Below are 12,573 nucleotides of genomic sequence, written 5' to 3'. Positions count from 1 at the left end.
CAAATAAGCAACTACTGAGATTTCCGCAAGCAGACCCCAAACATCCAACTGCTTCATTTGCCATCCTCTAAAGCAACATCATCCCAGCAAGGGGCTCCTGGCCACTATAAGATCTGGATCCAGGCATTATTTATACCAGAAAATCCCTCCCTGGCCAATGCTGGGGATGATCCCGCTCACCCCCGTAGCGCATCGGTGGGATGCGGGATGCACGGCACCTCCCCGCTTCTGTAGTGCTGCTGGGGCGTGGGTGTTTGCCCAACAGTACTCCATGAAAGCCCAGGATAAATATCCCCTCGTTAGCTCAGGAACTAATAAGGTGTGGCTGGAAGAGTGAAAAAGAAGATGATAAATTACCCCAGTGCAGTCCTATCGCTAATAGATAAAGGTTATTTTAATGTTTCCATTAAAAACTCAATTTTAAGGATTTATAACTCGGTTACAGCTGTTTGCTTGGGCTAAAGGTGGCGGCTAACTATCTGCTTGTAGCTTTCCTCCTTATTTAAAGAAAAGTTGGCAATTAAGAGCTGTGAATGCAGGATAGTGGGTGCACAAACATGGGCGGCAGTGGGGGCATAGGGACAGGGGTGGCAGGGTCTGATGTCCCCGGGAAGACAGAAACAAGTATCCCGAAACAGTGGAGCTGTGCTGGGCAAGTACCCTGCTGCTGCCCATTTGCTCCTGCATGGAAAAATAAGGTCTAAAAAGCAGCTTGTTCGCCTGTATTTACACGGCGTGAACTCCCCGGCACTTCAATGGATTCCTCGGCAGGCTCACTGCCCCGGCAGGAAATCAAGTAAATAGTGGGAAAAACACTCCACCCTATTTTTAGATAACAGGCAGGCTGCGTCACCCTGGCCTGTGGCTGCCCCGAATCCCGGCATGCTGCGAGAAGAGGCAGCAGGGGCAGGAGTGGAGGCAGGGAGTGAAGCCGGGATTGGGGGTTCAAAGCCCTGCCTGGGGCGGTCGGTGGCAAAACCCCAACCCCAACTTTGCTGAAACACCCAGGGGACACCTACTGCAGAGCCTCAACCCACAGCTCCCACTGAGCAGCCAAGAAAGGTCTTTTGCCCAGTGCTTTTAGTCAATATTGGTCATTTTTTAAAAGTGCCCAAAGAGAAGAGGTGCAAGAAGGCCAGGGCATCCCCAGCAGGGATTGACAGCTGTCAAACATGAGTGATGCCAGCTGAACCCTCTCACTGGAGGACTTCAGAGACAATAATCTGAATTCTTCCTGTGCCCCCATGGCCAGATCCTGTGGCAGCACCCACATCCCACCCCAGTCACAACACAGCCACTTGTTCTCGGTGGAAAACCAGGAAAATGCTTAATATGATGGAGGCCCCCAGGACAGGATACTGGGGGCCTGGGGATGGTGAATAAGAGGGGAGGGAGATGCTGGGGGGGTGGCTGCTCCTCTCTGCACTGTCACCCAGGGGGACATTTTGAGGTGCAAAGTCAACCCCTCAAGAATTGCTTTGGGTTTCTCAGCCCGGCAGAGCTTCGCAACTCAACCTGGGGCCTGACTGCTCTGCCGGAGCTCTGCCTGGTGCCCGGCGCTGCCGGACGCTCCCGCTGGGGCCGGCCATGCCGAGGAGTCCCGCCGGGGCCACGCCATCGCCAGGCACCTCCCGCCGTCAACACCCTCAGCCGCAAAATCCACTGGAGCTCTTAGGGATGCCAGGGAAAACTAGGAAAAATTAGAGATGATTCGCTCCCCCCCCATCCCCACCCCATCCCTAGCATTGGCATCGCCTCAGGGGGCTGAGCCGCCCGTCCCCGCGCAAGACCCCAGGCCGGTTGTGGCCCCGGCACGCGTTCCCCACGGGGCAGGAGGAGGAGGGCGAGTGCATCTGGGTGCTGTGGGATCCACACCTTTTTAATGCCATGCTCAAAAGCCTGTTTGGCCAATAGACCAGGTCCATCAACTGTCTTCCCATCATCATCTGGCCCCCAGCTCGCGCTGTAAATGTCAATGTAATCGGGTCTGATGCCAAGCGACTTCGCTTCAACAACATCTGTTACATCGCCATCTAACATACGAATGCCTAAAAGCACAAAAACATCAGACATTAGGGCTTAATGGCTTGGATGAAAGTGCGAGGATTGCAATCAAAGGGCTTTGTTAACTGCACGGCTCAGGCGCGCCTGGAATAGCTTCAACCCATGGCCCCGCGCGCTAACGAGCCCGGCAGCGAGATGCTGGGGAGCTATTTTGGAAAGTTTGCTGTGTTGCAGCTTCATGACAAGTGATGGAGAGGGGGGGTTAAAATTCACTTCCCCTCCATCAGCGAGGATTGGGCAGTGGGAGTGGTACTGCACTTCCCGGCGGCAAAATCCCCCTGCTAAAAACCTGGGTTTCCCCCATTTTAATTAATTGGCTAAATTATTTCTCCACCTGGAGGATATCAGTGTTTCCTGAATACTCACGGCCCCCCAGCTTTCGGCACACTGGCGGGATGAAGCCTCTCCCCACAAGCGGGGACAACTGTGACCGTCCCCAAACCCCGTCACTGCCCAACTGATGCCAGTGGTGCTCGAGGTGGGGAGAAGCCCCAGGATAAGCCCCAGGCTGTGGGCTGCATGGCCAAAATCAGAGCCAGGACCCTAACCCATGGTGGGATGACAGTGCTGCCTGGGATAACCTCACTCACTGTGGCAGGCACCGGCCACAGCAGCTTGCAGGCAGAGCCCATCAGCTCTCACTGGGAAAGCTGCACATCTCCAGAAAACTGCTGCAATATGAGGGTTACAACACCCATCACTCCCCTTCACCCTTTCCCTGCTGGATTGCACCCTCTGCACAGAGGGCAGAGGGTGCCAGGCACCCCAAAGGGCTGCCCAGAAACAGCCTCTGCAGGAAAAGAGATGCTGGAAATTCCAGCATCATATTTTGCCAGCCAGGAAGAGTCTGATTTATAAAAATGCATTTCCCCTTCCACAAGTATTTTTTCTTTAAGCAAACAAATGCAGGCAGATGTCCTTACAGCTGCAGCTGTGCTCTGGACACCAGTCAACTCAAATATCTCTTTTTGACACTGTCCCCTGCCAGCCAAAAATAAGCTTAGAAACATAAAATGAGGGAGCAGAGCAGCTCACAGAAACTTCCTCTCTCTGTTGTGTACGAAGGGGCAAGAAGCCGAGCCCGGTGTCTGAGTTGCACTTGGTTGCAGTGCCGCAAGCAAAACCAGCTGAGAGATGTTTTTTTGTGCTTGCTAAATGTTGCCATGTTCATCGATGAGCCCAAAGTCAGCCCAAAGTTAGCTCAAAGTCAACCCAAAGCCAACCTAAATTTAGCTTAAAGTCAGCCCAAAGTCGGCCCAAAGCAGCCCAAAGACAGCTCAAAGCTAACCCAGAGTCAGCCCAAAGCCAACTCAAAACCAGCCCAAAGCCAACTCCAAACCAAACCAAATCCAGCCTAAAGCCAGCCCAGAGAAAACCACTCGTGATGTGGGAACCCCCTGGTTAAATAATGGGGGGCAGGAGGGAGTGGGGAAGGATGCTGCAAAATAAATGAGCTCTTTGCCACACAGGGAGCAATACCAGCCTCCAAAGTGGGTGTTTGAGGAGAGGGGAAAGGATGAGGAGAAATGGCAGGAGCCCTTTTTGTTTCTTGAGAAGCAATGTATTTTGCCCAGAGCAAATGAAAAGCAACGCAAGAGCACTGAAGAGCAGCCGGTAAAATTAGATGGTAGCTCTCAGAGTGTGACAAATAGGCTTCCCCAACAACTCATGCTCATTAATCGCTGCTTTATTTGCGTAATCCATCTAAAATCACTCTCACTGCAGCTATAGCGTATTTTCCTCCACAATCCCAAACTCGATATGGCTACAGACTTTATTTTTCCCCTTTGCCTGTTCACATTGTGGGAAGCCCACGGCCCCCCAGCCCTCTGCCAGGTGCCTTGTCTCACTCAACACCTCCCCAGCACACCCCCAAGGCAAGGCACTCGTTAAAGGGAGCAAATTAAAATGAGACCCATAGGTCGTTATAAAGTCAATAAGTAAACTCGTCTCCATGGCTGCTGCAGAGAAATGGTCTTGAAAAGGAACATGAAGGCAATGGCCTGATCCTGTAGGGTGCAAAACTGCCTTAAACCCCGTAGAGAGCTTTGCCTTGCTCTGCTGCTGCTTGGTGTGTGCTTGGAGATGGGTTTTTAGAGGCAAGAAGTCTCTAAGAAGCATGAAGCCACCCCACGTGCACCAGGGGATGAGAGGGGATGGAGGGAAGTGCCACAGCCTTTACAGCCCCTGCCACTCCCCCATTCGCCCTTCCTGGGGTTATTTTTTCCCTTGGGGGATTTTTCCAACACAGGGAACTGCTGATGGTGCTTGGCCAGGAGCAAGACTCCCTGCAGACACAACCCTAATGAAAGCTGCTTCTTGCATGGCCAGGATGAACATGCTGAGGGAAGGAATTAAGCCCAGAATCCATCCATGGGTGGTTGACAGCGAGGTCTCCCAGCGTGGGGTGGTAGGAGGGGCTGCAGCAAAAGCCCTTCTCCCCATCCAGCCCTGCCAGGGATGGGGCTAAAAACCCAGGCGAGGGCCTGGCTCCAGGTGTTTGTCCCCTACACGATCTCACCAGCCATGCAGACAGGACACCACACTCCCACACTCCCCAACACCCCCATCTCCCCAGCAGTTGCTATACCAGACTGGGCTGGCCAGACCAGCCCCGGCTCAACCCAGGCTCCAAAACCAGCTAGGCTAATGCAAATGAGCTCTGTGATACTAATTACCATCAGGTTCCCATTTGGTGATAAAGATTAATTTGCTTCCCGCGCACCATGTTATTTGAGGGACTGGGCAAAGATCCTCCCATCCTGCACAGCCCCAGCCCCCCATATCCTTGGTGCTTTCGCCACAAGGATATTTTGTGGATCCACCCAGGTGCCCCCCCAGGCAGCTCACCTGCAGATGTTAACCTCACAAGTGAGCAATTTCAGCTCTGAAGCTAAACTGGCGCCACCAACCATAGCAAATGCAGCCACCCCAAGAAGGTCAGACCCCTGAGAGCAGCTGTGAACTTCTTGGGATGAAACTACCACATCCTCTATCCACACACATCCTCACGGTGAGGATGTAGCCCCAGCAGCATCCTTTCACCCCAAAATATATGAAGCAGGAGTCCCCTGCGCCCCAGGTCACCCACCCTCCTCCAGGCTCCCTCAGGGCTCCCTGCAGCCGGGGCACCAAGGAGAAGACTTTCTCCTGGCAATATCTCGGGGAACAGCACCTCACCACCCACCCACCCTGGGAGCCCAGCGGCATGACCAGGGTGGCCGCGGTCCCTCAGGGGGTCAGTGAAGGGCAGGGGAGTCGCAGGCAGGCGCCAGCCTCACCTCCGATGCGCGCGTTGTAGGCGATGCCCACGATGCAGTACGAGTTGTTCGCCGCCGCCGCCACTTCCCCTGCGCAGCGAGTGCCGTGCCTGCAAAGAGAACCCCCCGCCCTGTGAGCTGATGTCCCATAGCAAAGGATCCCCCCCAGCTACCCAGCACCCAGAAACTGGCCCCGAGGCTGGAGCAGTGGAAGAAAGTGCCCCAAGAGCTGGAGAGCTCTTACCCAAAACCCACAAAAAGGGCTGGGGGACACAGGAAACTAATGCAGAAAGCAATTTGCTGTTCGCATTTTTGCACCTAGGCGCAATTTGCTTGTTGCTTTTTGCACCATGATACAACTTGCTCTTTGCATTTAGTACCTAAATGTAATTTGCTCTTTGCATCTAGCACCTAGATGCAATTTGATCTTTGCTTTTTGCACCTAAATGCAATTTGCTCTTTGCATAGCCATTTCCTTTCCACAGGTGCCACCATGTGCCCATCCCTCTTTAACTGAAGCCCAGAAAGTACGTCCAAGTTTTGCCATCTAAACCACCCAGCTCGACTCACGTGGTTTAATCCCTGACCACTGCAAGGAACTCCCCACCCTGTGCCTCTATTCGATGGCTTGATGCTTCGTTAGCAATTAGCGTGGTTGCCACAGGCTGGATTAGTATTAAATGCAATGATTCTGTGCAAAGCCCATAACGCTGCATCCTCTGCACCCCAGGGGGGACACCCAGCCCCAGGGACCCCCCCACACCCCGGCCACACAGACACTGGCTCCACGGCAATTAGCACCACGTACTTATTCTCATTGCTGGCATCGTAGCGCGGAGTCGGGTCGTGGTCATTCCCGTTGACGTCGTAGCTTGCAAGAGGGTCCTGAAAACATATTGCCACCATTAGATTCGATTTACCAGCACAGTGTGGGACAAAGCTGCCTTGGCAGCGGCGCAGTCCTGCTTCAGCTGCAGCCGATGCAGTAGCCGACAGAACCAAGCCGAGCAGAAAATGCCATTTCCCCCTTATTTTCTAACTATCTGCTCAGGATATATAGTTCAAGACTACAGCCCTGCATGTTTCCCAGGGGAAACATCCCACTACCTCAGGGACAACTTCGAACCCCAAATCCTGCAGGGTCCTCCCCACTCCCCACTCTGGCCGTCGGGTTTGAGCTGGGGCTGAGCAGGTTCATGCAGGTTTTTGGCTCTGCCCTGGTGAGCTAGAGGGAGGTGGCCACTTCCCAGGCAGCTGCAAAAAGGGAGTTTCCCCCAAACTCTCTTGTCTAAAAACTTTGTTTCCTTCTTAAAAACATCCTGAGCATTTAAAAAAAATTCCTTTTCTTCTAATCTGCCAATGCACGACTTAAACTGTGTTTATACACTGAAATTCTTCATAAATCAATTCACCATGAGGACCAGTCCCAGCCCGTCCACCCCCAGCCCATCCAGTCCCCAGCTCACATAATTTTGCAGGAGGTCGGGGTGGTTCCTCTCTATGCCGTCATCGAGGATGGTGACCACCACGTTTTTGCCGGTGTAGCCCCTCTGCCAGGCTGCCAGGACATTCATCTCTGACCTGCAGCGACTGCTTTTATCACCGCAGTGCTACGAGGGGGAAACACAGCTGCAAAAGGGCTGCAACCCCATTTCAGCCCATCTAAGTGAGCAGCCAGGCTGGGAGCCCATTTAATCAAGCTGAAAATATATTTACATCCCACGCCCTGTCACATAACTCCTAGATTTGTTATAACTTTACTCCACTGATCAAAGCCATCCAGCAGCAGTTAATCCAGGCAATGCTATCTCCCTATTATTCTTTTCCATTTCAAATACTGCGGGCTCTTCAGTTTTGAAGTGCTCATTTCCTTTCTGCGCTTAATTTTCAATTAATTTCCCTGTCAAATACAGATCAATGAGGCAGTCAGGAGAAAAAAATGATATTGTAAATAGATGGTTGCAGCTTTTGGATGGGTAAAATGCATCAGTGCTGCAGCCATGCTGCTCCCAAGCCTTCGCTCCACAGACCATTAACAAGGGGCTGCTAATGATGGTGTAACACTTCAAACTAGATTCTCCCAGGTATTAATTTACAATTTAAAAATCCTGCTGCCAAGCACATTTGCTGATATTAAGGTGTTTCATTACTGGCCGGGCTGAACAAAGACGGATGATGCATTTGATTAAAAATAAATTAACCCCACAGTAAAGCAGTGGGCTCCTTGTGGGGTGGTGGTGGGGAGATACACACCAGGTACCACATGTTCGGCCACACCGGGTCGTTGAAGGGCAGGGCATGTGGCTCGCCTCGGACCTGCCTCTTCACCCGCCGCTTCACCTCCTGCTGCTGCAGCCAGTCCACCTGCAAGCAGAGCCGTGGGTCAGCATTGCCCGTAGGCACAAAGATTGGCATCACCCACTGAAATGGGATGAAGGATGCAGAAACAGTGCAACCACAGCCTGGACACATCCCAGCATCACCCCACATTCTGGCAAACCCCTATTTCCTCTGCCAGAGCTGCTGTGGAGATAGCAGCTCCATTTGGGTGGAGAAAGGATGGATGGACAGACAGACAGGCGAGTTCAGCTCTTTGTGGTCTCTGAGCCAGGGACCAGATTCCTCTCCCGGTCCAGCAAAACACTTGAGCATAAATAATGTCGCCTCCAAACGCGTGCCTAAACCCCTCTGGCTTAGCGAAGCACTGAAGCACGCGCTGAAGTCTCGCTGGAGGCGAGCCACATATTTCTGTGTTTAGTCAAAGTGTTGGAGAAGACTCAGGTGCTTGGCTTAATTTTGGGGCTTATCCTTCCCCGCCGGCCAGAAGGCAGCAGCAGCAGCTCAGCCTTGAGACTTTATCACGTGGCTCCAGGGCTGCTCATCCTTCGAGCTCCTCTCCTCCTGATAAAATAATAAAATTGGGAGCTTTAACCAAGTGCAATACACATTTCCCAAAACTATGGGATGACCGCACAGGGCCATGGCAGGTCTCGGGGGACGTGGCTGGCTCCAGAGAGATGTTTTGGTACTGGCTGTGGGCAAGGTGGCCTCAGGACCGACCGCTCTGACATTTGTTTGCTTTTCAGTGGGGCATGACATGCAAAGAGATCAAATGGGAAATGAGCCGGAAAAGGCTGGGATTGGGAAACGAAACGCCAGTGTTTGCCCACGCCACTGCAGCAGGAGCTGCCTAAGGTGTCAGTTTGGGAGCAGCCACATCCCGTCCCTGGGAAGCATTTTCCCCCCCCAGACCCTTTATTGCCCACAAAAGGGGCTCTCCTGCCTTCAGCATGGAGATGAAACGAGGTTTATTGAAAATAGGTTGTAAAAATAATTTATAGGCCAAATCTTTACGTGTGCTCATGCTGGGAGGAGAAGGGAGGCACCGGCTGAGGAGCTGAGCGGGCTCTGCAGCACATCCCTCCTCACCAGACACTTTCTTCCCAATGGCTCAGGGTCTTTTGGGAACAGCATTGCTGCTCGTGGGGTTGTCTCTACTCTTGTGACTGAGTCTGTAACAAAAAGAATAAAAATCCAAAATGCAAGTTTTTGTTGGGCTCATTTATGTGAAACTGTCAGCTGAACCGAGTTCTTCTTGCATGGTTTATAGCTCCCTGACTTGGATGGAGGTGGATGGGGAGCTGTGCATATCAGAAACCTGACAGTTTCCAGCCTAGAGCTTTGTTTTTAAACATATATATTTTAAAGAAAAAAACTGTTGAAAGGAAAAAAATATATATTTCATAGAAAAATTGAGTTTCCACGCTGCCTTGGCTGACAACAGCATGCTGCTTTGCTTATACGAGGATGGATTTAAGCATTGGAAGCAAACATACAACTTAATGGTCTAGTTAATAAAAAAAAAAAAACGTTAGAGGATATGGCCAGAATACGCAACTTTTCTCCTTAAAGCAGAACTCCTTGTCAGTGTTACCATGGGTCGCGCTGCCCGAGCCACAGCTATCGCTCTTCCCTGCAGCTTTGCTGGATGCAGGAAGGATGGGAAGATGTGGGATTTCATGGGCTTTTGCCAGGAGCTGTGGTGCCTTGCAGGGACATCTTCACTTTAAGCATGCTCCTGATCAACCCCAGCACTGCCAGCCGAGAGTCAATGGAGAACTCTTGTGTGGAAGCAGAGAAATCAGCAGTTTAACGGCATCGATTTCCAGGGGGGTTTGCTAAATCGATACGGCTGGTGTGGGAAGACAACGGGCAAGCAGGAAGGAGCCTGGGGCATCCCTGTAATGCTCCCACAACTTGTGAAACTTGGATCGACTTCCATCACTCATCCAGGGTGGGGGAAAAGCTTCTCGGAAATTTAAAAAACAACAACAACAATAAGTCTTTTTGCTACTAGAAAAGGCCGAACTGTTACAACACAGTCCTGAGCCTGAGGGGGTCTCAGCTCCATCCCTGCAAATCCTAGTTAGCAATAATGAGGTGACTCTGAGTGGCACCAAATGACCCTGCAAGGAGACACACGTATCACCAAGCCAAACCCTTCACCCTGCTGGAAACTGAGGGGCAGGTTTGATTTCCCCCTTACTCTGAGATTTTCAGTGGGTGATGCCTGGATCTAGCCACCCAGGTAGCTCCACCAAGCACAACCACCAGCACAGGCGAGGATTCAACTCCCTTTGCAGCTCCAGAAAAGCAATAGCTTGACTTACTCCAGCGGATGTACAGGAATTAAAGCAGAGATCCAGGACAAACAAGATGGCTTCAGCATGTGTTTGCCATAAAACACAGCAGAAATAATTTCAGTGGGGTTGATTTTGCTATGCTGCGTGGCCAGAGGCACAGGGACTGAGGCTGTGACATCCTCTGGTGAGGATTAAGAGACTGAAGCAGTGAGGCTGAAGGCTCAAACACTGCGAGGACCAACAGGAGCATCCCAAAGAGCAGAAGTTTATGGTGACAAGAGCTGTAAGTGGAGCCTGTGAGAGGGGTACCACAGCATGGTGTGACCCCTCTGCATCCCACTGCCCCTGCACGACTCTTACTCTCACCACCACGACCTGCCCCCAGAATTGCTGGATTTGCTACATCTCTCCACCCTTTCCATCACCTGCCATGTTGCTTGACTTATATCAGCCCCAAACAGAGCAGTCACCAGCCGCAGGGATCTCTTGGGGCAAGAGGGGAACTCGGCAGCAGCGTGGTCCCACGGGGACCAGGACCCTGGTCTCCCTGTCCCCAGCCACCATGTCCTGGGGGTGGAGGGCTTGGCCATGGTCCTCTTGCCAGGACCTGGCCCCTTGTGCCACCAACCCCCAGGGCAGAGCAAACCCGAACTGGAAACAATAGCCCCTGGAAGGCACGAACCACCCAACATCTGCAAATGATTGGATTGGATTTGCTGGTTCTTCGGGATTTCTGCAAGATTTGTTTCCATTTTCCCTATTCCAGCTAGTGTTTCCTTGTGCCTCGAGGTGATGTTTTCCTGCATTGTGCATGCTAAGCCGGTGCCATCCAAACGCCAAGACATTCCCAAAACGGTTTGCAAATGTGCATGGGAGATGGGGAGAAACAGCACCTGCCAAGAGGTCTTGAACTCGGAGTGATAAGGAAGGATTAAGAGAACAGGAGCTAATTGCTGTAGCTTGCAGTCCATAGAGCAAGGTAAGGTAAATGTTAATAAGACTAAAAGTCAATTGATCTGGTTTGCATTACAACTAGACTCATTTAAATGGAGGTATTTCAATTGCAGAGCTGAATTCATCATTTGCTGGGATGCCTGTGCACCTCCCCAAGGGTGAACAGCTTTAATTAGAGTTCAGCACACTTCCAGCGGCACCAAAACTCCCCTTGCTGAGGTTTTCCCTGCCGGCAACACACTCAGAAATGGGCTACAGACCCTGTCCAAATATTTAACAACAAATCTCTTGGAAAGCCGGCTGGCTGGGGAAAGCAGGGCGGCTGTGTGGGATGTGTTGTGCTGAGTGGGCTGGAAATGTCTCAGGGAAGAGCATCCCAAGGGAGGCCGGGAGCACCCCAAGGGTGGCCAGGCACTGGTGCAAGCACTAGCAGCTCGCTGCAGCATGGGTTTTTCACTGCAGTGGCTTTTTCTGCATTTATTTCTCCCCAAAAAACAGACCCTCCCCACCCACTAACGCTTCTCCTGCTCTGCAGAAGTAGCATCTCGCAGGGTTCAGGCACCGGGTAGAGCTGAGGAAGCAGAAAAGCCAAAAGAGGGCTGCAGCTCTTCCCCACCACCACAAGCCCAGCTCACCCAGGTCCTGCCTGTCGCTCCTTGCCTTCTCCCCCCACCTCCCCATTACTTTCCTCAATTCAGCTGTGCTGAAAATCCCTTTGGATGCTTGCTCTAGGAAAAAGCAATGCAGAGCTATTGCCAAGGATTTCACACATAGCAACCATTGAGGCAGCAAGTGTTGTGGCAACTGGATCAACACCCTGAGCATGCAACAGCCTTTTTATCCTGGAAGATTTTTTTCCCCCTTTTTTTTCCTTACGACTTTCAGGCAGATGTTAGCATTTAAGTCACTTCTAAGTATTTTTCACCACCGATCGACGTACCCATGTCCAGTGAGTCACCCCATGCATGCACAGGGCTGCGGTTCAAAGATAACATGTCGTCGCAAGATGCTTGGGCTCACACTATAACGAAGACAAAGCTAAGAGGCTTCTCTGGGGAAAGCAGGGACCCCTATCACACCAGCCCCCACGGAGGCTGGGGGACCCCAGGCTGCCTGGCCCCATACCTTGGGGTCCATGCGGAGGAAGTTGTGTGGGCCCCGGCTGCTCAGCGTCGAGCGTTTAAACGTCCTGCTGTGGTGAAAGTGGTAGTAGTTTTCCAAGCTCCCGATCTGCAAAAACAGAGGGGTTTGTTGGTTATTTTTTAAAATGAAGTTTTCCCATGGTTGCCCCCCATTTTAGTGCTGGCAGCATCCCTTCATGCATCGGTGCAGCTGTGCCTGGCACCACAAACCCCTTCAAGGAGGAGATGCAGGATGCTGGCACTAATCCCAGTGTCACCACCATGGCAAACAGTGCTGGTGACCAGATGCTGCACTGCCACAACAGAGCCTGGAAAATATTTTTATGAATTTTCACCCATTAAATGCATCTTTTCAAACTGTCTTCCATCAGCTCCCAAGCAGAAATGATGAGCTAAAAATGAGCTCAGCAGCTGCGACTGAGCCGGGGGAGCTGTGTCTCATCGTGCGGCCTTTCCCCACCCGACGCTCCGGCTTCGCCCTCGCAGCAAGAGCAGCCCCATAAGGAGAGG

The 12,573-nt window shown here is 52.0% G+C and overlaps 1 protein-coding gene across 1 annotated transcript in view; it reads right to left on the bottom strand.

Moving 5' to 3' along the window:
* The window catches only part of PCSK6 (proprotein convertase subtilisin/kexin type 6), a 29,787-nt gene extending 17,637 nt beyond the window's left edge, over positions 1–12,150 (bottom strand). The window contains exons 1-6 of the mRNA XM_026856123.1: positions 12,047–12,150; positions 7,578–7,688; positions 6,791–6,934; positions 6,133–6,209; positions 5,346–5,434; positions 1,876–2,048 (exon numbers count right to left, since the gene is read on the bottom strand). Coding sequence (XP_026711924.1) covers positions 1,876–2,048; positions 5,346–5,434; positions 6,133–6,209; positions 6,791–6,934; positions 7,578–7,688; positions 12,047–12,058 — 606 coding nt within the window. The 5' untranslated portion in view covers positions 12,059–12,150. The remainder of the gene's footprint in view (positions 1–1,875; positions 2,049–5,345; positions 5,435–6,132; positions 6,210–6,790; positions 6,935–7,577; positions 7,689–12,046) is intronic.
* Positions 12,151–12,573: the final 423 nt, after the last annotated feature.

Source organism: Athene cunicularia (genome assembly GCF_003259725.1).
Source record: "Athene cunicularia isolate RWA chromosome 10 unlocalized genomic scaffold, athCun1 chr10_part1, whole genome shotgun sequence".
Classification (NCBI taxonomy): Eukaryota; Metazoa; Chordata; class Aves; order Strigiformes; family Strigidae; genus Athene; species Athene cunicularia.
This window is presented reverse-complemented; position numbering and strand designations above follow the sequence as displayed.